This window comes from Girardinichthys multiradiatus, chromosome 14, assembly GCF_021462225.1.
Source record: "Girardinichthys multiradiatus isolate DD_20200921_A chromosome 14, DD_fGirMul_XY1, whole genome shotgun sequence".
Taxonomy (NCBI): domain Eukaryota; kingdom Metazoa; phylum Chordata; class Actinopteri; order Cyprinodontiformes; family Goodeidae; genus Girardinichthys; species Girardinichthys multiradiatus.
This window is the reverse complement of record NC_061807.1, coordinates 19,105,400-19,132,114: the sequence shown is the minus strand read 5'-3', so window position 1 is coordinate 19,132,114 and position 26,715 is coordinate 19,105,400. Positions and strand designations below refer to the sequence as shown.

Here is a 26,715-nt window from a genome sequence, read left to right as displayed (position 1 = left end):
ACTTAGATTACCATAATTATAAATACTCAACCAGACTCCTTATGGTGCGTTCACACCGAACGTGGATTCTGCGATAGGAGGGGCCAATTTACATGTCATCCCTATGTAGAGGCGCGTTCAGGAGCGGAGCGGAGGAGACAAAAGACGCGGTGCGAAAGGCGCGCCGAGCGAAATGGAGCGATGGACGAGTTGAAAAATCTGAACTTTTTTCTAAATTTGCGTCGCGTCAACCAATCAGGGACTGGATGTGGCTGTGACGTAGGGTGAAGGACAGCAGCGGAGAAGAAGCTGTTTTCAGTGTGCGGCAAGCCTGAGTTGTATGACTCAACTAACTAGCTGAGATTTATTTACTCACCGAAGACAGATGGACAGGCGTTCAGCAGCGGGGATATAGCGAGTAGTTGGTGTCCCGGAGACCGATTCGTCTCCCAACGCAGGACAGCAGATCTTCAAACTGGGTCCAGGATAGACGGAAGTACCGCTGAAATCGACCGTCATCCAGACGCAGCTCCTGGAGTTGGTGGTGGTAATCTCCGAACTGTTCCCGTCCCTGAAGAATCTGGTGAACCCAGGGACGTCGACGTCGGCTGCGTTTTTCGACTCCGACGTCGTTTGTTGACATTTGGCAACGCGGAGTTTATGCAGAATGTCAAGCGAGCAACAGCACACAAATGACGGGAAATATTCGCAGAATCCGCGTTTGGTGTGAACGCACCATTAGCATCACTCCTCTACACAAACTCCAGATACAAAATTACAGATTCTCTAAAAGGTCAAGGTGAAATAGCTCCCTGCATTGCATGATAACAATTTTTATAATATTCCCCAAGTTTACAAAATTCAGTTGAGGAAAATATGGTCAGTTTTGTGTTTCTCTTTACTAAAAGCATCAAGGACAAAAATTAATAATGTCGTCGTATTTAGGCATTAAAAAGAGAAGATGTAAATGTCTATAGTTAATAATTAAAACACTTGAAAAACAGTACAAATGTTACTGATAGAATTTCCTTTTCTTTCTTGAAGACATTAAATAAGCCTCTTCAGTTCTAATCGTGGGATGGATATTAAGGCTTTGTCGGTCTGCAGACTAATAGGCCCGTTTAAGGTACGATGCGCCACTCCGTCCACCCTGTCGTTCAGGTTGCTGCCACATCTGGGACGTTGCCTAACAAAGCCATCATGTTTCAACGTGTGAATGGTTGTGAATGGTAGAAGAAAAAAGCCTGTCCTGTTGATAGATGAAACCTCCACGATGAATGTTCTGTACTTCAAGTCAAATGTAAGTGGCTACTTTCACTCCTGTTACAAGATATCTACATTCCTGTTCTAGTTCACAAAAGAGTGCAACTTGCCCTTGAAGTGCATGAACCCTGAGTCTCAGCCAGAGGAGCTAACTGTGCTGTTCCTTATGTTTGTGTAGCTGATGTTTTGTTTCACCATCATACGGTGCGTTGTGAAAGTATTCACACCTACTTTTTCACATTTTGTCACATTCCAAACACAAACATCGATGTATTTTATAGAGATTTTATGTGATAGGAAACACAAAGCAGTGCATGATTGTGAAGCGAAAGGGAAATGATAGATTTGACAATTCAAAATCTAAAAAGTGTGGTGTGCATTTGTACTTAGGGCTGTACACTCTGATACATCTAAATAAAATCCAGTGCAACCAATTTCCTTCAGAAGTTACCAAAGTGGTATATCGAGCCTATATGTGATTGTAATCTCATAGACTATGTAAATCCACATAAATGCTTTTACTAGTTTTTCAGTTTTTATTCGGAGACTTGCAACAAAATCTCGCTCAATAGTACATTGTGAATGTGCAGTTGAATGACGATAAAGTCTAAAGTTTAAGTCTATGTCTTAAAACAGACTAAAACGTATAGCTTCAAATGTTTCTCCGTAAACATTTCAAATGTAACCTGCAACTCTATGCGTTACATTAATGCTCAGCTTGGACTCCTGCCGTACTTGCACACTGATCACCTGCACTGTTGTACCCCTCTGGCATCCTATACTGCTCTACATTTACTGTCACTCAGTTAAAACTGTGCACATATATTTATATTATATTGTAGATATGTTTATACTGTTTAATTTGTATTGTATTGCACCGACTACACCAAAACAAATTCCTTGTATGTCCAAAAACGTACTTGGCAATAAAGCTTTTCTGATTCTGAAATGAAGCAAAAGACTGAAGGCTAATAGCAAATGTCAGGGGGTAAAAATATACAGCAACTATGAAAAAGTTGAAAAAGCTCAAATGTGTTGGTGCAAACAGAAGAAATTAAATGCTGAAAGTAAACAGTGAAAAACATAAACTCACACTCTTCGTGTGTTAGCATAGATAGTGTAGGTCATACACAGGGGATGTAGCTCAGTGGTAGAGCGCATGCTTTGCATGTATGAGGTCCTGGGATCAATCCCCAGCATCTCCAACATTTTCCTGTAGGGCACAGGTCTGCAACCTTCACAATCCAATAAGCCATTTCTACCCTCAGCTATTAAAACTTTAGAGTCAAAAAGTTTACATGACCATTTGAAATAAGACGACTTGTAGTTTTTGATAAATATTTACTACTACATTTTTAGAAGAACCAGCATTTTATTTATATTATGTTTTTAAATGAGGACCTTTTCTTTTATGGAATGCTAATATTTGTGGAAAATGTAAAAAAGAACACATAGCATCTAACCTTCAGTAAAAGTTATCCAAATTAATATTACTAGTTCTGTAAGCGCCATTCTGTTATGGAAATTCAATGCAAATATTCCATGAAATAGCTGAAAGCAATTTGTTTTTACATCTTTATTTAAAAACATTTGTTTCTTCTTTATCATTCTAAGCCAAAGTTATTAAGAACCATTGTGGAAGGTCCAAAAAACCACAGGTTGCAGAGCCCTGTTCTAGAGCATCTAACACACAGATAGTAGGCCCAACTACAAAGATAATAAGTTGACTCCGGATCCAGATTCCTTCATGAAGATCCTAAACTATGGGACATGTCTGATATTTTCTGTTTTGGGGTTGTTTGGGGCTCTGTTCATCCTAAGATGGACATTTAGCAAAAAGGGAGATTTTCTTCTTCAATTGAACCCCTCGGCAAAATAAATTCTGGGTTTTTGGTGAAAAAAACAAATTGTATACTGTATTTTACAGTGTGTCCAAGTAAACTGAATAGCCAGAAAATCACAAGAAATAACAAATGCTTTTGTAAAGTGTCTTTAAGTGCTTGAAACCACAACAACTCCGATGTCATTACTATGTATTATCTTCCACATAAAAAGCGGAGTAAAAATATATGGAGTAGTGTGAAAGAGGCCTAAAACTATTTTTAGCCCGGTAGTTGTTTTGGCTGACTTTAAAGTATATGAACTAGGAGGTCAGGGAGAGAAGATGTCATGGGTAGAGTTCATGTTCTCCATGTATGAGGTCCTGGGTTTAATCCCAAGAATCTTCAGCTATTCTTGCTTAACATTTCTAACAAAATGCAAAAAATATTCTGATCCAGTACCTGAGAATCCACCTACTATTTTGCAGTTGTCCAAGGCTTTGTCCACTTACCAGCATTGACATTTTGATTACGACTCCCATGATTTAAATTATTTTCTATGTTTGTACCTCTTCTCCAAATGCAAACCAAGACATAATATCCAGAGTAATGCAATTTGTAAGAACAAAACAATTTTGTCAAGCCTCAAAGTTAAGACAGGTCATTCAGCTAATTTGTACAACTCATATTCAGGCGCATATATCTATCACCCTGGTGTCCAACTCCAGTCGTTGCAAGTCGTCCTCCTGCATGTTTTAAGGTGTCCATTCTCCAACCCAACAGATAAAATGGCTGAATTACAGCCTCAGCATGTGGGCAAGTTCTGCAGAGACCTGGAAATACGATTCATACAATGATGGTGTAATATACCAAAAAACAAAAAGTCCCGTACAACAATGCATTGCTCAACAATTATCTGCAGCATCTCCAGCTTTTTTCTTTATCTCACATAAAAGCATTTAAACAAAGTTACTTTATTAGTTTAATGACTTTTTGGTTTACAACCACTGAGGAGAGAAAGAAGTTTAGTATCTTAACCTGTTAAGCCCTAAGGGGTTGCCTGAAATTACATACCTTAAATAAATCAAGTATAGCTCCACAGTTATAAGGCCTACATGCAAACCCTTGGTACCTTTGTAAAGGTAAGACAGAAGAACATTTTTTCCAGTGGTACCACTATTGTAACTGTTACTATGTCTGATTTATTTGTGATTAAACAAAGAAAAATAAACATTTTTGAGCCTCGCCAAACGTTTTTTCTAAGTGAACATAGCAAAACACTATGGAAATCTTTTGAAATTTCTAGGAGAACCCCCAGGTTGCATTCATCCACATCTTCACTATACGTGCAGCAAATTTAGACTGAATAAGTTGAAGCATATATGTTACACAAAGGTTTTAGAGGGCAATGTGCCAGGTAGAAATGGCAGTTAGGCAAAGGGTGCTAAAACTTTTCCAAATGTGTTTTTCACCTCATAAAAAGGAAATAAAAGGGAATCTGGTCAAATAAAAGTGCTGATTTCTATTGTAGGAGTCCTTCTGCATATGACATAGCCTTTGGTTATGTGCAGGGGTGAAAGTGAGCCGGTACGGTCCGGTACTGCGTACCACTAAAAGATTCTGCGCCGGTACACAGTACCGGGAAGAAGGAAGAACGGCTGTCTGCTATGAAGCCGTCATCCTGAACCAGTTACGGCTGTAAAAATCCCCGAGCACATAAAGAACATCAGATCCGCTACCAACAGGCAGTCTAAAACACGACTTAATCTGTTTATAAATATAGTTTTTTTCCCCTCATTCCAAATAGTTTCTGAACTGTTCTGCTAAGCTGGAGCCTCAATGCTCCTGCTTTGCTTCTCTTCCCTCGGAGCTCAAGGCTTTTGTAAACTGCCAGCCTTTAAAACGAGCACCACTACGTTTAATGTCTGTCTGCTCGCTGCTAAATACCCCAGTTAAAAGCAAAGGGAGAGTAACTACTTGTGTTTCACGTTATTCTGCTGAATTACAACAACACAGTACAGCTCAAAAACATCGCTTATGACCAGAGATTTCACATACACTACATGAGAGCGCAAAACAGAGCTGTTGCCAAGGAGATCGGTGCGTTCGATTTAATGGACTGGGAGGTTTTACACAGGTGGTGCACAGACATAAAAAAACGCCGCTTGCATTAGGACAGGACGAACAATAAATCACTTTCCATCTACAGACTTTTAAAGAAAAACCACGAAAACAACCGAACTGTCAAATTTTTTATTTAAATGAAATCAAAATGCAGAGAGCAATAACTTCTTTGTTCAAAAGAAAAGACGGTAACTGAAGATGAAACGTTATGCATCAGAAAATGGTTTATTATTGTTCCATACGTGGCAGTTCTTTAACAACTGAATATATATTTATATATATATATTCTACATTGTCAAGTGATTATAATTTATACCTTATACAGAAAGCCTACAGCAAAGTACAGGGGTTGGACAATGAAACTGAAACACCTGTCATTTTAGTGTGGGAGGTTTCATGGCTAAATTGGACCAGCCTGGTAGCCAGTCTTCATTGATTGCACATTGCACCAGTAAGAGCAGAGTGTGAAGGTTCAATTAGCAGGGTAAGAGCACAGTTTTACTCAAAATATTGAAATGCACACAACATTATGGGTGACATACAAGAGTTCAAAAGAGGACAAATTGTTGGTGCACGTCTTGCTGGCGCATCTGTGACCAAGACAGCAAGTCTTTGTGATGTATCAAGAGCCACGGTATCCATGGTAATGTCAGCATACCACCAAGAAGGACGAACCACATCCAACAGGATTAACTGTGGACGCAAGAGGAAGCTGTCTGAAAGGGATGTTTGGGTGCTAACCCGGATTATATCCAAAAAACATAAAACCACGGCTGCCCAAATCATGGTAGAATTAAATGTGCACCTCAACTCTCCTGTTTCCACCAGAACTGTCCGTCGGGAGCTCCACAGGGTCAATATACACGGCCAGGCTGCTATAGCCAAACCTTTGGTCACTCATGCCAATGCCAAACGTCAGTTTCAATGGTGCAAGGAGTGCAAATCTTGGGCTGTGGACAATGTGAAACATGTATTGTTCTCTGATGAGTCCACCTTTACTGTTTTCCCCACATCCAGGAGAGTTACGGTGTGGAGAAGCCCCAAAGAATCGTACCACCCAGACTGTTGGATGCCCAGAGTGAAGCATGGGGGTGGATCAGTGATGGTTTGGGCTGCCATATCATGGCATTCCCTTGGCCCAATACTTGTGCTAGATGGGCGCGTCACTGCCAAGGACTACCGAACCATTCTTGAGGACCATGTGCATCCAATGGTTCAAACATTGTATCCTGAAGGCGGTGCCATGTATCAGGATGACAATGCACCAATACACACAGCAAGACTGGTGAAAGATTGGTTTGATGAACATAAAAGTGAAGTTGAACATCTCCCATGGCCTGCACAGTCACCAGATCTAAATATTATTGAGCCACTTTGGGGTGTTTTGGAGGAGCGAGTCAGGAAACGTTTTCTTCCACCAGTATTACGTAGTGACCTGGCCACTATCCTGCAAGAAGAATGGCTTAAAATCCCTCTGACCACTGTGCAGGACTTGTATATGTAATTCCCAAGACGAATTGATGCTGTATTGGCCGCACAAGGAGGCCCTACACCATACTAATAAATTATTGTGGTCTAAAACCAGGTGTTTCAGTTTCATTGTCCAACCCCTGTAAAATATTGATACTTTTTAATTAGTTTGAGTTTGGACTTTGCTGAGAGAGAGATATCTCGAGGGGGCCACAGATGAGAGTAACATCACACACGCACACACATATGTACACACATACACACATATATATATATAAATATATATATATATATATATTTATATATATATATGCATGCATATATGGCCCCAATGCCCCAGCCCCCCCCCCCCCCCCCCCCCCCCCCTCTATCTCCGCCCCTACCGGCAAGAATTTCAAACTACTTTCACCCCTGGTTATGTGTATCATCAAAATGTACAGTTGCAAACATAACTGGAAGCTAACAGAGTAGGGCGCAAGCTAGCAGCCGGCGAGCAACCAGCAGACTGTAATGTGCAAGCAAATTACTTAACCAGAGAAGGTGCCAGAAAGACAAGTTATGCCTTGTTAGAAAGATGAGTGTCTCTAGTTTGTTATGATATGAGACATTTGGGGGTGTTGCAAAGACAAAGATGCTTTTTTTTACCATTTTGTTAACAGAGTCAGCAATGTCTGAGGGACCTTAAAATGTCATTGCCTGTGTTTAAGTTGCTGAAAAACTAAAAGGTATTTGTGCAAAACTCATTTTGGGGAATTGTTTAGTGAAGAATAAAGCTTCCTCTTGCGATATATTTAGAAAAAAAAAGTAAATTGGTGGGGTTTCACTTAGTTTTATAGATCGCCAAAAAATGGGGAACGGCCTAGCGTTCGATAAGTGCTGTTAATTCAGTACACAACATCCATATTCTGCTTATTGTAACAACAAATTTAAATAAAATGTATTCTGAACGAATGCAGCAGATAAAACTGTCAGGAGTCAGAGCGTTACTGCATTTATAAATGTTGTACCAAACATTTTACTAACACCCGCTCACAGTATTGAAAGATTAAACATAATTAAGAACAGGAGCGATTTACATGTAATTAAAATGTCATCTGTAAATGCATCATTCATAAGTAGCAGCTGTTGTTTGCTGTAGAGTTTATAAACAGAATAAATGTGAAAAGCTTGAACAGCAGTGAACATTTGAATGAAAGAAATCTTGCTCTGACTGTGGATGGGTAATGACTCTGAACTTGTATGTTTAATGCTATTGGGAAACGACAGAGCTGCTATTCTTCAAATATAACTGTCAACATTATCTCTTTACTAGCAGAGAGCTGGAACTGAGCTCAGATGATGGGTCTTTAGGCAGGACTGGACGCGGCTGAGTCAGAAGTGAACGTATCTGGGCTGCTCTCTCCAAGTTCCTATTGTCTTTGTGCTGACGTGTTTTCCTTCCAGCTAAAAGTTAATTCATCCGAGACTGAAGGGTGCATTGATGGAGCGTTGATCAATGAACAATACGCAGTGTACAGATAACCCTGTTTGGAAGCTGAGTAAATGGCAGAAAAAGTGTTTTGAATTTGGATTTGGTCTACATATCTTTGGGCTAAATGTAAATGAAGTTGGAGATTTGACGGAGCTGTGATGTGATGTGGAGAAAAAGGATAAAGCCGTTTTTGAATAGAATTTGTCCCAGTATGAAGATGATAAAACAGAGTTAGTTAGCCAAATCAAAAGGATTTATGGGAAGTTTTGGGAACTACGAGTCTCATAACAAGCATTAAAAACAAGCCAAAAAACACATCTTGTTTAGAAATTTAGATAAGCAACCCTTACAATTTCTTTCTGTTTCTGCATTTTTGTCACATTTAAATGTTTCAGATTGTCAAACAAAATGTGATATTTGACAAATATAACATAGATAACTACAAACGATCTTTTCAAATTAGGATTTCATTTATTAATGGTAAAACAACTTTTGCTCTGGGTGAAAAAGCAATTTGCCCTGTTTGTGCCATCCTTGGCCAAAGCAACTGCCTTCCAGCATTTCTGATCACTGACAATGCATATTTTACATCTCTGTAAGTGGAGGAATAAGGCATGAAAGCTGTCCTGCAGCATCTCAAATGGATTTCCTTCCAGACTTTGTCTTGACTATTTCTAGACCTTCATTCACAGCTGGACTTGTTGATGTGCTTCAGAGCATTGTCCTGTTGCATAGTCCAAGTACACTTGGCCTAAAGGCCAGAACTGATGCTAGACACTCTCTTGCAGGATTTTCTGGTCATCAGTTTAGATCCTGAAGGTCCTGAAGCAGCAAAACAGCCCCAAACTATTAAGCTACCACTGCCATGCTTGATTGTAGGTATGGAGCTGTTTTTCTGAAATGTTGATTCAGTTTGAGACCAGATGTTACAAGACACTTTGGAAATGTTCCACTACTGTCTTACCTGCTAACAGAGTATTATTTAGTGACTTATTTAGTATATTTGGGGATCATAGAGATGTGTTTTTTTTGGCCATTTCGAGATGGCCTTCGTGCTCTTTTTGGTCAGCAGAGGTTTTGCCATTAAAACTCTCCCATGGATGCAAGTTTTAGCTTTAGATTTTGCCCTTGGTTCCTTGGTAACATCTTGGATGGGTTGTTGGTGTGGATTAGGGTCAGCCATTCCTGGGAAAGTTCACCAATCTCTTTTGTGGAATTGATGGTGTTGTTTGGAGGTGGAACTGGGCAGCGGCATTATTCAGCAGGGTTCTAAGTGTCAAAGTAAGATCTGTTTGAATATGAGGTGGCAGAGTTTCTCAGATGAGCTTTCATTATTTGCCAGAATCCATACTGTTTTAGCTGATCAGTGTACTTTTGCAGAAACTGTCCCTTAGACTGAAGCTGTAAGTAAAATATTACAAGAACCAGAGACATCTCACAAAGCATAATGCCCTCTAATTAATTTTCTATCTACCCACGGAGACAAACAATAATCTATGCAACAACTTAACCCTTGTGTGGTGTTCATATTGTTTTTACTCAGCCAATGTTTCTGGGTTTGGTGGACCCGTTGCATTTTGTGATTTTTAATGCCTCACAATCAAACACTTAATTAAAATCACGATATGAGTGGAAATAAATTTACAATTATTGTACATTAATTGTATCATTTTTCCTTTGGTAAATAATGAAAAGGGGTCCCACAAACCCGAACACCACACAAGGGTTAAATTGGTGGGAATTTTGGATAATTCTTTAAGACCACAGGTCTGCTTCACCAAGAAAATTCAGGCTAGAATGAAACTCATTAATCATTTAAGCATGGCCCTGTTCCCAAGGCCACAGTGCTCTCTGGAGACAATCAGACAGTAGAAATTTATCACCGAAGATGCCTCAGAAAGTGTTCCTGTCAGTGTGAGAGCATTGCTGTTTTTCACAGTGGATGTCCTCCAGCACTGACAATGACTCGGCGAAGATTCGTAACATCAACAAAAGATGGGGAGATAAATAGAGTTCATAGTTTTCAATCTTCAGACAGGAATCTAGGCCTTCAATGGTACAGCTTGGAGAAATTTCCTCATGAAGAATTTATGGCAAATTCAGCTCTTACAGTTGATGCTCTATGCTTTACTCAACATTAAATATAAACTTAACTGTGTAATTACTTAAGATTTATTTGCAATTTAAATGTTTTTTTTTTACTCTTTCAAAAGAGTCACAGTACATTTATAAAATGCCTTCTCTCTCCAGTTGACATAATTCTTGTGCTTTCTCTTGTAATTGGGGGAGCAGAGGAACAATAGTTGAATACGATTGCGCTGAAATAAATCGGATTCCCTTTCAGAAGAAACCACTAATTACAAATTTCATATAACTTCTATTATGCTTTTACTCTTCACACATCATAAACATCATGGATTAATCTTATAAGTTTAGACCAGTGCTCAATAGCGCCTCCAGGGATTCCAGGCAGCCTTGGCCACCACTATATTTCATATTTTTACGATCAACTGGAAATGTCTTATATATTTAATTTATATATTTAGGTCTATATTCTCTATTTGTTCTTCATGGTGCCCTTGTTTGAATGTCAGTCAATAGGATCACATATTTAGGTAAACAATTAGGAGAGCTTCAATATTTTCAAATCATGGGCACTAAAAAGCTTATTGTAACATAAATCAGCTTTTTTTCATATATAGGTGAATAAAAACATTAACTGTTAGATTTTCACAAAACCCTTAGGAATGTTTAAGATTTTTTAAAACTTTTTTTTTAATTGTTAATCAGGTGTAAATTTTGACTTCCGTTATAGCAACATACCTAAATGATAAACCTGAAAGCTGTTATGACTTTGGTTTTGTTATGCCCACCCAAGAATATTAATGGCCCCCATCTTGCCACTTTGTACTTAACCTTTTGGAAGTGGTTTGCCAGTGGCTCTCAGTGTTTTCAGGCCAGGTGAAAAGGTTTCCAGGTCCCATTGTCTCAACAAAATAAAAATGGTTTAAATAGAATTTTTGTAAAAAAATAAATGGAAATAAAATAAAAATTCAGAACATTTCGTGTCAAGAAAAAGTAAACTAGTTTTTTGTCATATTAACTTCTTTTGCTATTTTCTCCATCTCTTTTCCTAAAATAAGTGTCAAGTAGTTTTTATATTCTTTTGTCTTAGGATCGTGTGTTTTATAAAAATAAATACGATGTTTTGCCGTTTAAAAACCATAAAGTTATTTTGTGTAAAGAAATCCGGCAAATTTTCTCCTGAACTGTTTCTTTCATGAGGAGTAATTTTTAAGCATGCTTTGTTAATTTTGTTTAGCATCACGCTCTTAACATTAATTGTAAGTTTAAAAGCAAGATATCCATCCTGATATTCATCCTGCTTCTCTTTTCTTCGCCTTCTGTCCGCATCTCTCAATTGGCTGACTACATTTATAAAGCGTCAGACAAAGCAACTCCTGGCTTCGTTACGCTGATAGGCCTTGTCCCTGATTTAAAGCAACACTTTCTATTGTCAGGAAACACCTTCCACATTAAACAGTATGGAGGCAATAAACTCCTCCCACAATGCTCATCATATGGCGACAATCGATAAGGGAGTGGACTGAAGAGGTTTGCCCATTGACAGCCTGCCAGGGAAGCTGTGCCAGTTACACTGTCTGCAGAAAGAGGCTCCTACAGCTTGTTGCATGCTGTCATTTCACCATGGCAACGCTCTTTGTTTAGTATTTAACACGGTCTAGCTTGCAACATCGGAAGACTTGTGCCACTTGCAAAAAAATAAACAAAAAAATAAATATAATAGAAATTTAAGAAATAAACTACATAATACTTACCTGGAATACTTACTAATCCTCCATGACTTTTTACTGCAGATCCTCCAGTAAAAACACCCCCTCCAACATTCACCTTCTAGAACATCACTGATTATGGAGAAGATTTCTTCACAAATACCTGTCCATCTCTTACCTCAACCACCTCAATATCCTTGGCTCTCACATCCTTGGCTCTTCACTTCTCAGTGTCGGTAATTGTTACCTACCAAGTAAGAACATTTCTCAATACTTAACAAAGTACAAACATCCTCCTGGAACCAGTGGCGGTTTAGAATATGGGCCATGTGGGCAGCTGCGCCGGGTGACAGCATAAAGTGGGGCGAAAAAGCACCAGATATTTCCATATAATTTATCTGCCAGCTGTGCCCTGAACAAGATTTCTATTGCTTTTATGCATGTGCAGTCAGTATTGAGTTGGCACTCCACTGTGTTGAGTAGGTGTCCCCTGCTTACTCCATTACTGCACTACATTTGCAATGCGTTATGCTGAAACTGTACCAACATCAGCAATGCAATTTCATAAATAGGGGGAAAGAGAAGAAGAGGAAGGCACGCTGGAAGTGTTGTTTAAGTTACAGGTCCTTCTCAAAATATTAGCATATTGTGATAAAGTTAATTATTTTCCATAATGTCATGATGAAAATTTAACATTCATATATTTTAGATTCATTGCACACTAACTGAAATATTTCAGGTCTTTTATTGTCTTAATACGGATGATTTTGGCATACAGCTCATGAAAACCCAAAATTCCTATCTCACAAAATTAGCATATTTCATCCAACCAATAAAAGAAAAGTGTTTTTAATACAAAAAACGTCAACCTTCAAATAATCATGTACAGTTATGCACTCAATACTTGGTCGGGAATCCTTTTGCAGAAATGACTGCTTCAATGCGGCGTGGCATGGAGGCAATCAGCCTGTGGCACTGCTGAGGTCTTATGGAGGCCCAGGATGCTTCGATAGCGGCCTTTAGCTCATCCAGAGTGTTGGGTCTTGAGTCTCTCAACGTTCTCTTCACAATATCCCACAGATTCTCTATGGGGTTCAGGTCAGGAGAGTTGGCAGGCCAATTGAGCACAGTGATACCATGGTCAGTAAACCATTTACCAGTGGTTTTGGCACTGTGAGCAGGTGCCAGGTCGTGCTGAAAAATGAAATCTTCATCTCCATAAAGCTTTTCAGCAGATGGAAGCATGAAGTGCTCCAAAATCTCCTGATAGCTAGCTGCATTGACCCTGCCCTTGATAAAACACAGTGGACCAACACCAGCAGCTGACACTGCACCCCAGACCATCACTGACTGTGGGTACTTGACACTGGACCTCTGGCATTTTGGCATTTCCTTCTCCCCAGTCTTCCTCCAGACTCTGGAACCTTGATTTCCGAATGACATGCAGAATTTGCTTTCATCTGAAAAAAAGTACTTTGGACCACTGAGCAACAGTCCAGTGCTGCTTCTCTGTAGCCCAGGTCAGGCGCTTCTGCTGCTGTTTCTGGTTCAAAAGTGGCTTGACCTGGGGAATGCGGCACCTGTAGCCCATTTCCTGCACACGCCTGTGCACGGTGGCTCTGGATGTTTCTACTCCAGACTCAGTCCACTGCTTCCGCAGGTCCCCCAAGGTCTGGAATCGGCCCTTCTCCACAATCTTCCTCAGGGTCCGGTCACCTCTTCTCGTTGTGCAGCGTTTTCTGCCACACTTTTTCCTTCCCACAGACTTCCCACTGAGGTGCCTTGATACAGCACTCTGGGAACAGCCTATTTGTTCAGAAATTTCTTTCTGTGTCTTACCCTCTTGCTTGAGGGTGTCAATAGTGGCCTTCTGGACAGCAGTCAGGTCGGCAGTCTTACCCATGATTGGGGTTTTGAGTGATGAACCAGGCTGGGAGTTTTAAAGGCCTCAGGAATCTTTTGCAGGTGTTTAGAGTTAACTCGTTGATTCAGATGATTAGGTTCATAGCTCGTTTAGAGACCCTTTTAATGATATGCTAATTTTGTGAGATAGGAATTTTGGGTTTTCATGAGCTGTATGCCAAAATCATCCGTATTAAGACAATAAAATACCTGAAATATTTCAGTTAGTGTGCAATGAATCTAAAATATATGAATGTTAAATTTTCATCATGACATTATGGAAAATAATGAACTTTATCACAATATGCTAATATTTTGAGAAGGACCTGTATGTTTACAGCTAGTAGCGCAGTTAGCAACAATTAAACAACATATCTCCCCTAAATGAGGAATTGCTGTGTGCCTGCAGGTGTTATCTGTTGAAAATCCTTCTTCTCTGACAATTTCTTGCATTTGAACTTGTTAGAGAGGCAGACGGAGGGGCTCGCCCAGGATGCCCAGAACCTCCACTGCCTGGAGCTCAATAAGACAATTTCTAAATACTTACAAATGGTACCAGATCACCTCCTGGTACCAAGTGTAACCTGACTTTCCTTCTCCTCAGATTCCAGCTCAGGTTTTTACAAGTTCCCTTACCTTATTATTGTTAGTAATAATTGTTGGAATCTTTGTTAGGGTCTAAAGAAAAGCTTACAAACATGACGGAGACTTTGCTATCACAACATAGAGGGAACCAGCCACAGAAGGCTGTGACCCAAGCCCACTTCGTTATGCAGCAAGGCAAGCACACCTGCATGCCCATCATTGAATGCCTCAAAGTGGGTCAAAGAGGTACCTTAGTCAAAGCCGGTACTTAAATCCAATTCAGATGCTGTGGCATGACCTAAACACGTGATTAATGCTTGAAATCCCGCCAGTGTTTCCATGTTAAAATAATTCTGCAAAGAAGAGTGGGCCAAACGTCCTCAACAGTGATGTAAAAGACTTACTGCCATTTCTCACAAGAACCCGACACCAAAAGTAGCAAAACCAGTTATCAGGGTTAGGAAGAAATTACTTTTTTACAAAGGGCCAGGCTTATTTGTGTAGCTTTTTTTCCTCAACGATCACCTGACTATCTTGGGCTAAAAGCTAATTTTCTATATAAAGTCAATGAGCACCCCCAAATGGCCAAATACATATTTGCTAAGTCATGTCACAACTGTGTCATGTACTGTATGTTTAAGCATCATATCTACGATGCCATCTGTGATGCTGAGTATTTTATGATAACCTAGAGTTATGATAAACCCAGCAATAGTGTAATATAAAATGTTGGCATACAGTCATGGCAATAAGTGCTCTTTCAACACAAGAATTTGGTTAATAAGACCTCTGATAAGTTTGTTTTCATATTTTATTTTTTGTTACTAATTTGTTATGAAAACAGACAGATTAAAACTGAATACATTACATTATTAACAGGCTATTAACAGGCTAGATTAAGACTTTTAAGACCTTTTTAGAACCATTATGATATAAATTTAGGACCTACATAAATTATACAAAATACATAATCAACTTAGTAACTTACCTACCCAGTTAGAAGTAATTGTAATATACTCTGACAACCATGTGTTTTTCAAGCCATATCTAAATAAATATACATTCTCCTGAAGGAACTGGCAGAGGATTAGGTAGGAAAAAACGATTTGATTTTAATCCCCTAAACAAGCTGACAGGTCTGATTTCCAACTGAATGAAATTTATAACCTAGAATGGAAGATTTGCACACATTTGAGAAAATGTAGGATATTAAAGGAACTGATTGAAATTTAAGACTTTTTAAGACTATGCAAAAACCTTGTTTTAAGTGCCATGTAGACACAACGACTCTCAATTCGAATCATGCCTCAACTGTCAGACACATCAGTCTCATTCGACAGCATTCAAGCCCTGTGGCTGTGAAACACAACCCAAACCACCAAAGGACTTAAAGTAGACTAAACTAAAACAGACTAAAGTAGAAGCATTAAATCAGATGTTAAAGTTAGCAGGAAAATTCAAGCCTTAGAATTTGCTTTCACTTTGTACCAAGACTGATTATTCATGTTTCTGTCCCCTAGAGGAGGAGCCATCCATCATATCTGGAAATGTACCATTACACCCTTTAAACTGCCCAAACACAAGAAAAACTTCAGTGTGTTTGGAGAACACGCCACAGCAACAGTCTAAAGTGGCAAGAACATTTTCCAATAAAGAGATTTATGTGGGACACCAGCCTAGTGGCAACACTGAATTGTATCGGCAGACATGGATGTTAATTATGTTTCAAACACAATCCCAGCACCGCCACTCCAGGAAAAAGATGCATACTCATCTCAAGACCCAGAGTCGGTCTCCATGTTCTATTCTAATTTTTTTAAATAAAATTACTTTATTTGAATAAACACTGGGAAGAAAGAGAAATAAGCAATTCTCATATGAAAATATTGGCGCAATAAAAACAAAAGTTGTGTGGATTTAGCATTCAGCCGCAGGAGAACCGTCAGTGTGAATTCTGTGGATTTGTTTTGCTGCTTCTCTCTTGTGCTACTGATGCTCCCAAACAACATCAATACTAAAGATAGCAACAGCAAGGTTTAATGGGGAGAACTGAGACAAACGAACACCGACGTCTCTCTGATGTTGTGTTAAAAAGCCGAGACAAGGGCGACAGGTTTACAGGCAGCGTTACGTAAATGATAAAGCTGTGTCAGGAACGAAAAACTCATCAGGCATCATTAGTGTAATGGGTTTTATCACATAAACTCAAAACGTCTACTAAGCTCAATCATTTCCTCCTTTGATAGATTTCACAGCAGACTAAATATTTCACAAACTTCCCAATTCTTAATTACAAATGTCTGTCTTTGCTTTTTCTTTTCTTGAATATATGTCCAAGCAAATAAAGCAAAACAAAATGATGATGGCTGTGAAAGAACTTGCAAAAATGTTCCACAAACTGAGATAATAGAGTCGAGCTGAATTATGCTGAAACTGTACCAACATCAGCAATGCAATTTCATAAATGAGGTGAAAGAGAAGAAGAGGAAGGCATGCTGGAAGTGTTATTTAAGTTATGTTTTCAGCTAACAGAGCAGTTAGCAACAATTAAACAACATATCTCCCCTAAATGAGGAATTGCTGTGTGCCTGCAGGTGTTATCTGTTGAAAATCCTTCTTCATGCATTTTACCTTCAGTCATTGTGGCTTCCGGTGAGTGTGGGTCCTGGCCCCAGTCACCCGTTCCAACGATCTGAACAACCAGAAGCCTCCTCAGTGACACCAGGTCAGCCTCTTTGAGCCCGCTTTCCAACTGAAGAACAACGCTGCGCCCCGGCTGGCTGGTCACCACAGTAACCTGAGCAAACACGAAGAAAAACTGATTAAAAACAACTAATTGAGAAATAATTCAAACTCGAAACAGGGGTCCAGGATGTACAGTGAAAACGTTAAAACAAAGAAAGATCCCCAACTATACAACGTTATGCACTATATATATTTTACAGATTTCTTTCCTTTTTTTAAAAAAACATTTCCCATCTACACTGTGGCATTTTAGTATAAAACTCTGTAAATACCCACGCCACACCAGAAGGTGGTGCTCATGTCAACATCAACTACATCAAAATTCAAAAGAAGCTCATGGGTTTGGTTAAAGGTAGTGACGAGACTTAAAGCTCTTTGAGGTGAACCGAATCTTCAGGATCCGTTCATTTTAAAGAGCCGTTCAAACGATCCATTGTTGAAAATGTATATATTTCTAAGAACAAGCCGTTTAATCCCTAATATAGCGTTAAATATATTCATTTTGGGAAACGTATGGGTGAAATTCACAAAAAAGTTAAATCATTTGCAAGTAAGATTCATATTTTTATTTAAAAGATGCAAAATAGAACCACAGCAAAATGTTTCTTTATGCATTTATTTTCACAAGATTAAGTTTAAAATTTCAAAATATATATATCAAATACCCATGTAGTGTTGTGCGCATTAATCGCATTTTTGTGTCGTTTGCAATATAGAAACAAAATAAAGAAAGCAAAATGTAACAAAACAGAAAAAGACAAAGAGCGATTGAGTTGTTTTGGCAGAAACAAAAATCCATGACTGCCCCATTAAATACAGCAGTTAAGCAGGGCGATAATGGTTAAAAACACTTAACACTTAGGGAGCACACCATGACCCTCCTCCTCCTCTCTCCAGCTGCGTGCAGACTGCGTCGGCGTCGCACACAGTGCCAAACGTCTGCCGTCATGACACGTGATGACAACAAACAGTGAGCAATGAGAATACGCTCTGTATGCTCTTACCACCCCCTCTACCTGTTCCCGTATGTAGTCGTCTAAGTATAATTATGAATTGTATTAAATTGAAAACAGTATCGAGTGCAACAGGTGCAGTGCATTAGAAGCAAGCAAAGCAGTAAGAAACAAAGAACGGCTCTCACTGACAGACTCGAGCCCTATCGTTCAAGATGAAGAGTCGTTCAAAAGAATCGGATCGTTTGAGGGTCTCATTGTGTCATCCATGGAATCTTCATCCACAAACCACTGAGTCTGGAGTCTACAAAGCAAGCAAGTTCAAGAAGAACAGATGGGACTGGCTCATACTCCAAATATTACAACCTGGAGGTTTAGCAATTTACAGCACGTTCCTTCACCAAAAAGTTTGAGTTTAGGGCCGTAAGCAGCAGCTATGATACTTTATCAATGCAGCTTATTAAAAGCCTTTAGGTATAATGATAAATTTATCCCTTGGTCCTACTTCCACATTGTGCTCATCCATGCTGTGGTGAGCAACAGGAGACCCACGTTATTTATGACATGGGTATTGAGTGGGCAATCTGACCTTGACATTTTTCCCTTCAAACAAAAATGCTATAAGCTGTTCTTGCAAAGACACACAAAACTAAGCATGTTCTCGGTTAAAACTATTTTTGTAAATAGCCGTTTTATTATAAGGCAGATGGAGGGCTAAATGACTGGTTCAAAGTTTTCGGATGGCATACAGTAATAGTATAAAGAAAGGCCTATCTTCACTAGGTTCACAAACTATTTAAATATAACCTCAAATGTACAAAACCATATAATAGGCTCCACCAAGTTATTACTTTGAGTCGAAATACAAGGAAAGAAGGAAGGAAGGAAGGTGGATTGGCAAAAGGATGGATTAATGGATGGATAAGAGATAAATAGATAGATGGATGGTTTATAGACAGATGATCTGCCAGAAGGATGAATATCTGGATAATTGCTTTAAGAGATAATTAAATAGTTGGATGGATAATGGACAGATCAATTGTTGTCCGGATCGGTGGGTGGATGGACGGATGAATAAAGGTCTAAGAGATAAATTCATTAGTTAGATAGATTGTCAATGGACGGGTGCAACTCTTAAAGAAGAACCCTGAATCCTGTTTTTGCTGGAGAAATATATGCCAGTCAGATGCTTTAAGACCTATGAAGCCTTTATCAGATGTACAGTTAGTATTATAGGCCTCATAAAAGAAAATGTGTAATTATTTCCATTCAGTGACTGTCCACTCAGGGGATGTAGCTCAGTGGTAGAGCGCATGCTTCGCATGTATGAGGTCCTGGGTTCAATCCCCAGCATCTCCATGTTCTAGGAGTTGTAGTTTTCAACATTAAGCAGTAGAATTTTCTTAAAGGTTTGCAGATGTGTGTCTGTGTCACGTGCCTTCTTATAGCACAAATCATGATCCACACAAATATACAGAAAGGGAAAAATATGAATTCAAATATAGTTTAATGCCAGAGACTGAGAATCCATCTACGAAAACAAAACTGAGGACGTTAAACCTCAGACTCTGATGTGTGGGATCAGATCCATATTACCTTCAGCCCTAATCAATGAAGTGTAAGAAATAAACAGCATAATGTGGAGCTGGAACACAGTTTTTTCAGATAGACAAACATCTTTATCCTTTAGGCTAGAGTTGACAATGACAGCTCTGAAAGCTGAGTTTGACAAAGTTTGCTTTTAAGATTCTTCTGACACTTTTTGAACTTGTGACTTATCCAAAAGTATGATTCATTGGCTGGTTTTCCTCCACTGATCTGACAAATTGAAGCTAGCCAGCAGTACACCAAGAGTTCAATAAATCCCCTGCAAAGAACTTGTCAGAAAGCTGGTCTTTTTCAAAAAGTGTCCAGGTCAGATGGAAATGACTAAAATGGCTATGAGGTGAGAATATATCCTTTTTATTTTTACCTCCACAGAGACGTTGCTGCGGGCCTGGTTGCCAGTGCTGGTGTGTCTGATATACTGTTTAAACTGCTGCAGACTGTCCAGCACCGCCTGTCGCAGCAGATCACCTCCTTTAGCTGCGCTTTTGATGCAGCCTTCACCTGGAATAGACCTCAGCTCCTCGACGGAGGAATGCAGCCTGGCTAAATTGCCGCGCACCTGCTGTAAACAGAAAGCGGCAAAAATGAGTAAGGAGGGTTGAAGGAGTAGGAATACATAGAGGGGGGATATAATACAGGACCTGAAAAACTGAAGCATACAGTAGTGAATGGATAATGTATATTTCACTGTTTTTGTAATTTTCTCTCACCACAAACGGCAGTAGACACTCCTGCTGCCTGCTGACAGCGTACAGGCTGAGTAGGGGTATCCTGCAGGGTCCATCCAGACTACAGGCTAGTGACAGGAAGTTATCCAGGGCATCACAAAGCCCGGTACAAGTGTTTGACCAACAGGGGGGCAATGCCTCCACAATCAGCACCCTCGCTGGTTGACGTGAAAATGAGGAGGACCAGAAGACCAGACTCCCTGAACTGGAAGAACTGGTTTGCCTCTTTCTGTTGTCCATAAGCCCCTGGAAAATAACGAATACACAACGCACTATTTATTTTAAATAAAACACAATCCTCTTAGAAAACTGTGTAGTAATTGTGAGCTCCAGTTTTTTGACTGTTGAATGGTATTCTGACACAAACCAGTTCAGCTAGTTTTTTGGTTATATATCCAAGTAAGAACAGACTAGGCGATAGTAACCGCTCCTTAGTTGCAACACGGCCATTTTGGTACATGTCTAGTTTGAAAAAGCAAGCAGTCACCAACAAACAGCATAAAACAATTGACCTGTAAAACAAATAACTTGTTACATAAATTTTGTGTATTTTTTTTATTTTTTATCTCAGTGTAAAAAGCTTTGCAGTTGTGTTCAAAATCAATGCAGTCCAACATCAATAACTGGATCAATGACTGTTTTTGGTAGAAATTATATTTCCACAGCAAATAATGTAATGATGGGTGCAGTAGTATGATTGTAAACCAATAGATCCAACAGTGCTGGCAGGCATGGTGCTGAATCTGTGTAATTGAGTCATTAATTGAAAGGCGCATGTTCAAAATAATAGCGGGGTGAGTTCAATCAGTGAGGTCATTAATTCTGTCAAAACACTGGTGTCTAACAGGCCCTTTCTGGACAAAGGCAGCAAGAGAGTGGAGGCTGGATTTTCTCTGTAAATGTGCCAATAAACATGTAGCCTGATCTATAGCAATCTATTACCATCTAACCTTGATGTTTAATGGATTAAGACAACTCTGTTACTAAATGATTTTGAAAACAAACATCATGATTCACCAGTGTTAGATGTTTGAGTTCTTTGTTTCTTTGCATATCCCTGTTTATGTTCTCTAGTTGCTGTTATTTGAGTTTATTTATGCTATTTATTTATGTTCATTCTGGTGTTTTGATATTTCTGATTTTTCTCTGTGTTCCCACTCATCAGCATTAATTAGCCTCCCTCCTTCAGTTGCTCTGTATTCTCCCTGCCTCCAGCTGCACCACATCTCATCTGATTAGCTCCTCTTGTTCATTGGTCATCCACCCTGCCTCTGTATTTATACTCTTCTGTTTTTATCATTTGCCACTGCATCCAAGTGCTTACTACCTTGCTCCATGTCCGTAAACCTGCCTGTGTTTGTCCTGTCGCCGCCTTTAAGTCCACCAGTTTTAGTCAATAAAAAAATTGATTTGACTCACCATATGGGTCCCACAGGCAGTAGTTTTGTCTGCAAGTATTCTTTTGAATTTTATGGATTTCAGGTTTGTTTCATCATGTTGCTCTAAATCTGGCCCTGCCAAGCACTCGCTTGTTAGAGTTTAAACACTAGCAAACACTTTCACACACAGCTATTGATAAAACCTGTGCTAGAAAGCTGAAAAAGTGGCCGGTTGAGGCAAACTAGGTTCTACTCTGGGCTTAGTCTCAAAGGTAGTTTACTTTGTTTACATCATCAGTTCAAAACATGACAAAAAAAAAACATTTCAGTGATCAGGCTAAAAATAACTGACAGATAATATTCTTCACAACTGAAGACTGTGCTCCCACAATCTCTATCTGACTGAATTTCTACCGCAAACCACCCGTGACGACCACATCAAACACCTTTCACCCTCACACCTTCCACTTGCATCATGACTTTTCTTTTTACTTTTATCTGATGTAAAAGTAATCAGATTCAGTCCAGCAGTGAAATATGGTCACTGCTGGCATGCCTACATTAGTCAGATGTCGGTTGAAATTGTTTTTTTTTTACAGGTATTGTTGCATTTCAAATAGATTTTTGAAATAATTTTTATTTGTCACGATCTGGAGGTGTTTGGGTTTTAATTTTCTTTTGTGTATTTTTTTTAATCATTGTTAGGTGTTTTTCTTATTAGTTCATTGTTTTGTGTTTTTTCTTCTAGTGTTCTTTGTACTTTTGGATCATTTTCCAGTTAGATCTATGGTAAATATTTTCCCTTGTTTTTCTTGTGTTCTGCTTCATTCATGTTTATTAGTCTTACACCCTCAGTCACAGCCATATGCAATCAAGTAGCTTCTGCTCACCTGCGCCGCCTCAATTAGTCCATGGCTGGTACCTCTTTCTTTACCCGTTGAAGCTCTCTGTTTGTCATTCACTGCTGTTTGCCCGCCTGATTTCATGTCTGTTTTCCAAACTCTTTTTCCTCACGACACAGCCCAGCTTTCTGTCCATGCTTCACAGTGTGCTAACCTCGTAAAGGCCTGTACGTTCTATTATACTTTTGTTTTATTAAGCCAGTTTTATTCACCATGCTGCTTCCCCGGTACTGTCTGTATTTTGGTCCAGATTCAAACTCACAAAACTTGAAATAGTTAAATATCATACTATACAGCAATGATTCACAAACTCTCTGAGTATGCCAGGAGTACAGTGACAACACAAACAGTATCAACAGCCAATATACAACATTTGACTAATCTATTTCTAAGTTCTGTTATTCACATCTTCTTACTATGTGTGTGTGTGTGTGTGTGTTCAAGGGAACACTTAAACAATACAATATATCTCCAAGTAAATCAAACTTCTGTGAAATCAAACTGTCCACTTAGGAAGCAACACTGATTGACAATCAATTTCACATGATGTTGTTCAAATGAAATAGACAACAGGGGGAAATATTTGGAGATTAGCAAGACACACCCAATAAAGGAGTGGTTCTGCAGGTGGGGACCACAGACCACTTCTCAGTACCTATGCTTTCTGGATGATGTTTTCTAACTTTTGAATGTTGGTGGTGCTTTCACACTCGTGGTAGCATGAGACGGACTCTACAACCCACACAAGTGGCTCAGGTAGTGCAGCTCATCCAGGATGGCACATCAATGCGAGCTGTGGCAAGAAGGTTTGCTGTGTCTGTCAGCGTAGTGTCCAGAGCCTGGAGGCGCTACCAGGAGACAGGCCAGTACACCAGGAGACGTGGAGGAGGCCGTAGGAGGGCAACAACCCAGCAGCAGGACCGCTACCTCCGCCTTTGTGCAAGGAGGAACAGGAGGAGCACTGCCAGAGCCCTGCAAAATGACCTCCAGCAGGCCACAAATGTGCATGTGTCTGCACAAACAGTTAGAAACCGACTCCATAAGGATGGTATGAGGGCCCGACGTCCACAAATGGGGGTTGTGCTCACAGCCCAACACCGTGCAGGACGCTTGGCATTTGCCAGAGAACACCAGGATTGGCAAATTCACCACTGGGGCCCTGTGCTCTTCACAGATGAAAACAGGTTCACATTGAGCACATGTGACAGACGTGACGGAGTCTGGAGACACCGTGGAGAGTTATCTGCTGCCTGCAACATCCTTCAGCATGACCGGTTTGGCAGTGGGTCAGTAATGGTGTGGGGTGGCATTTCTTTGGATGGCCGCATGACCCTCCATGTGCTCACCAGAGGTAGCCTGACTGCCATTAGGTACCGAGATGAGATCCTCAGACCCCTTGTGAGATCATATGCTGGTACGGTTGGCCCTGGGTTCCTCCTAATGCAGGACAATGCTAGACCTCATGTGGCTGGAGTGTGTCAGCAGTTCCTGCAAGATGAAGACATTGAAGCTATGGACTGGCCCACCTGTTCCCCAGACCTGAATCCGATTGAGCACATCTGGGACATCATGTCTCGCTCCATCCACCAACGTCACGTTGCACCACAGACTGTCCATGAGTTGGCGGATGCTTTAGTCCAGGTCTGGGAGGAGATCCCTCAGGAGACCATCCACCGTCTCATCAGGAGCATGTCCAGGCGTTGCAGGGAGGTCATACAGTCACGTGGAGGCCACACACAATACTGAGCCTCATTTTGACTTGTTTTAAGGACATTACATCAAAGTTGGATCAGCCTGTATTCTGTTTTTCCACTTTAAATTTGTGTGTGACTCCAAATCCAGGCCTCCATTGGTTAATAAATTTGATTTCCATTGATGATTTTTGTGTGATTTTGTTGTCAGCACATTCAACTTTGTACAGAACAAAGTATTCAATGAGAATATTTCATTCATTCAGATCTAGGATGTGTTATTTGAGTGTTACCTTTATTTTTTTGAGCAGTGTATATTTTGTTTTCTGAAAAGCATCTCAGGACCCCACGCTTGTTTTTGTGACCAATAGACAACAGTAACAAATGTCATCTTTTGGCTGAGTAAAAGGTCTATTACGAGTAAAAAACAAACATAAAACCTGACATATATTCCAACCATCAAAAAAGGCCGATCAGCAAATATTTTTCGCTAAACCTCAATTGTAATATCTAGAAAAGCATTAGTTGTTTTTCGTGCTTTTGGGTCACAACGTTTCACAGGTTTTCAACTGCAGGACATAAATGTCCTTTAAATTTCAGCTTTTAGATTGCTGCACATTTCCAATGTATTATCCAGCACAAACGATATTAGTATAATTTCAAATTTATTTTATTGCTAAAACTGTTTTGACAACAACTTTTATGATTTTGTTTTTCTAGTGTACCTAATCAAATATAGCTCTTTTTACATTTCTACTTTAAGCTTTAAGCACAAATAATATAAACTAAACAATACTTTTGCATACAATTAAAATACATATAAACACTTTACATAGCTGTTTATTATGAATACAATCAGATAAGATAGCTATTAAATAGACTTAGCTATTTTCACCACGGTCTTTAGCTAAGTTGCATTAGCTTCAGCTAACTGTTACTTTAGCTAGGTAAACCTATTTCTCCTGGGTCTTGTAAAATAAGGAAGTGCTAAATGTGCTACAGCTAAACAGTTCATACCCGTGGACGTCTCCAGAAAATAATTTCAGCAACTAAACCAGAAAACTTTAGCTGCTACCTTACATCTAAGAGCTACCCAGCTGGCAGGCTAACGTTTGCTAGTGCTAACGGTATGCTCAGTTGTCTAATTTGCTAACATCCGCTTCTAATTCAGTCGCAAAAACTGTTCACTGCTCATTTGGTGGTCATTTAATAAAAATATTAAACTTACCTTGCAGTTAAGTTCAGTTCTTTACTACTGAAATATCAGTTTCACAACAGTGTGAAGAAATCTGGTGAATTATTAAGGTAGGGTTGGGTTAGGGACCAAAGCAGACTGATTCAAATATTTATAATGAACATACTCAGCAGCAAATTTAGAATGAGTCAATATCTAAAAGATTGCCAGGAAATGAACTTCCCAATGATACTTGCCTCATACAGAAGCAAATAACAAAAAAGCTATTAAACATTTACATGCTTATTCTGGACAGTTTTGACACTTCCCTTCAGTGTAAAAATCGTTGCTTACCAATTCTAAGAATGTCTTGAATGTATAACTTCTTTATTCTTAGTTAGAATATGATAACAGAAACATATCTTGGGGAAGTCATCAAATAGACAGCAATGACTTCATATTTACACGCGGAAATAAAGTCCGCATGAAAATTCTACTGACGATTCACATTTATATGTGGCATGCACATGAATTACTCATAAAAATTGATTTGTCTAAAAATGAGTAAGTTTTGGGACCTTTCTTTTACATGTTCCTAAAACAAAACTTTTTTGGGAAAGCTCCCAAACCACTTGAAATGCTCTAAAACAAGTAAAATGCAGAGAATAACTGATATCGACAGGCTACAGTAGTCTTTAACAATTCTGGTCACAATCTAGTTGCAATGCTGTTTATACAGGTCACTGGTGGAGATGCCAGTTGACATCAATTGTTTTAAATTGTTTTTATAAACTATTAAAATCCCTTGTATTGAGATTAAATAGTTGCTATGCAGATAAACCAAGACAGTCATTTTAATCTGTGAAATACTGTGAAAGAATGTTCACATCAAATGATGGAAGAGGAGTTTAGTGATGTGGTTTTGTAAGAGGGGTCTAGCTGTATGAAAAATAGAACACGTTTTTTAGATGGTTTTTAGACACACTGCAGGAGCACTAGGAATCCATCTCAGATTCACACGGAAAGAGGAGGCAAAAATATATAAGATAAATCAAGTAAAATTTGAACTTTTCATGGACATTTCCCTTCAAAGAAAATCTATAAAACACAAAGAGCCAAATAACAAT

General features: G+C 39.3%; 1 protein-coding gene and 2 non-coding genes across 4 annotated transcripts in view; 2 read left to right on the top strand and 1 right to left on the bottom strand.

Annotated features, from left to right (window-relative positions):
• The window catches only part of LOC124880803 (meiosis 1 associated protein), a 60,674-nt gene extending 34,859 nt beyond the window's left edge, over window positions 1–25,815 (bottom strand). Inside the window, exons 1-4 of one of the 2 annotated variants that reach the window (XM_047386156.1) lie at window positions 25,643–25,815; window positions 20,425–20,688; window positions 20,079–20,276; window positions 17,040–17,205 (exon numbers count right to left, since the gene is read on the bottom strand). In XM_047386156.1, the coding sequence (XP_047242112.1) occupies window positions 17,040–17,205; window positions 20,079–20,276; window positions 20,425–20,682 (622 nt within the window). In that variant the 5' untranslated portion in view covers window positions 20,683–20,688; window positions 25,643–25,815. Of the gene's footprint in view, window positions 1–17,039; window positions 17,206–20,078; window positions 20,277–20,424; window positions 20,689–21,861; window positions 22,095–25,642 lie in introns of those variants that run through there. The other variant, XM_047386155.1, reaches the window with a different exon arrangement.
• trnaa-ugc lies at window positions 2,376–2,447 on the top strand. Its single transcript has one exon. It is a non-coding gene; the product is annotated as a tRNA-Ala (tRNA).
• trnaa-cgc lies at window positions 19,394–19,465 on the top strand. The gene has a single exon. It is a non-coding gene; the product is annotated as a tRNA-Ala (tRNA).
• Window positions 25,816–26,715: the final 900 nt, after the last annotated feature.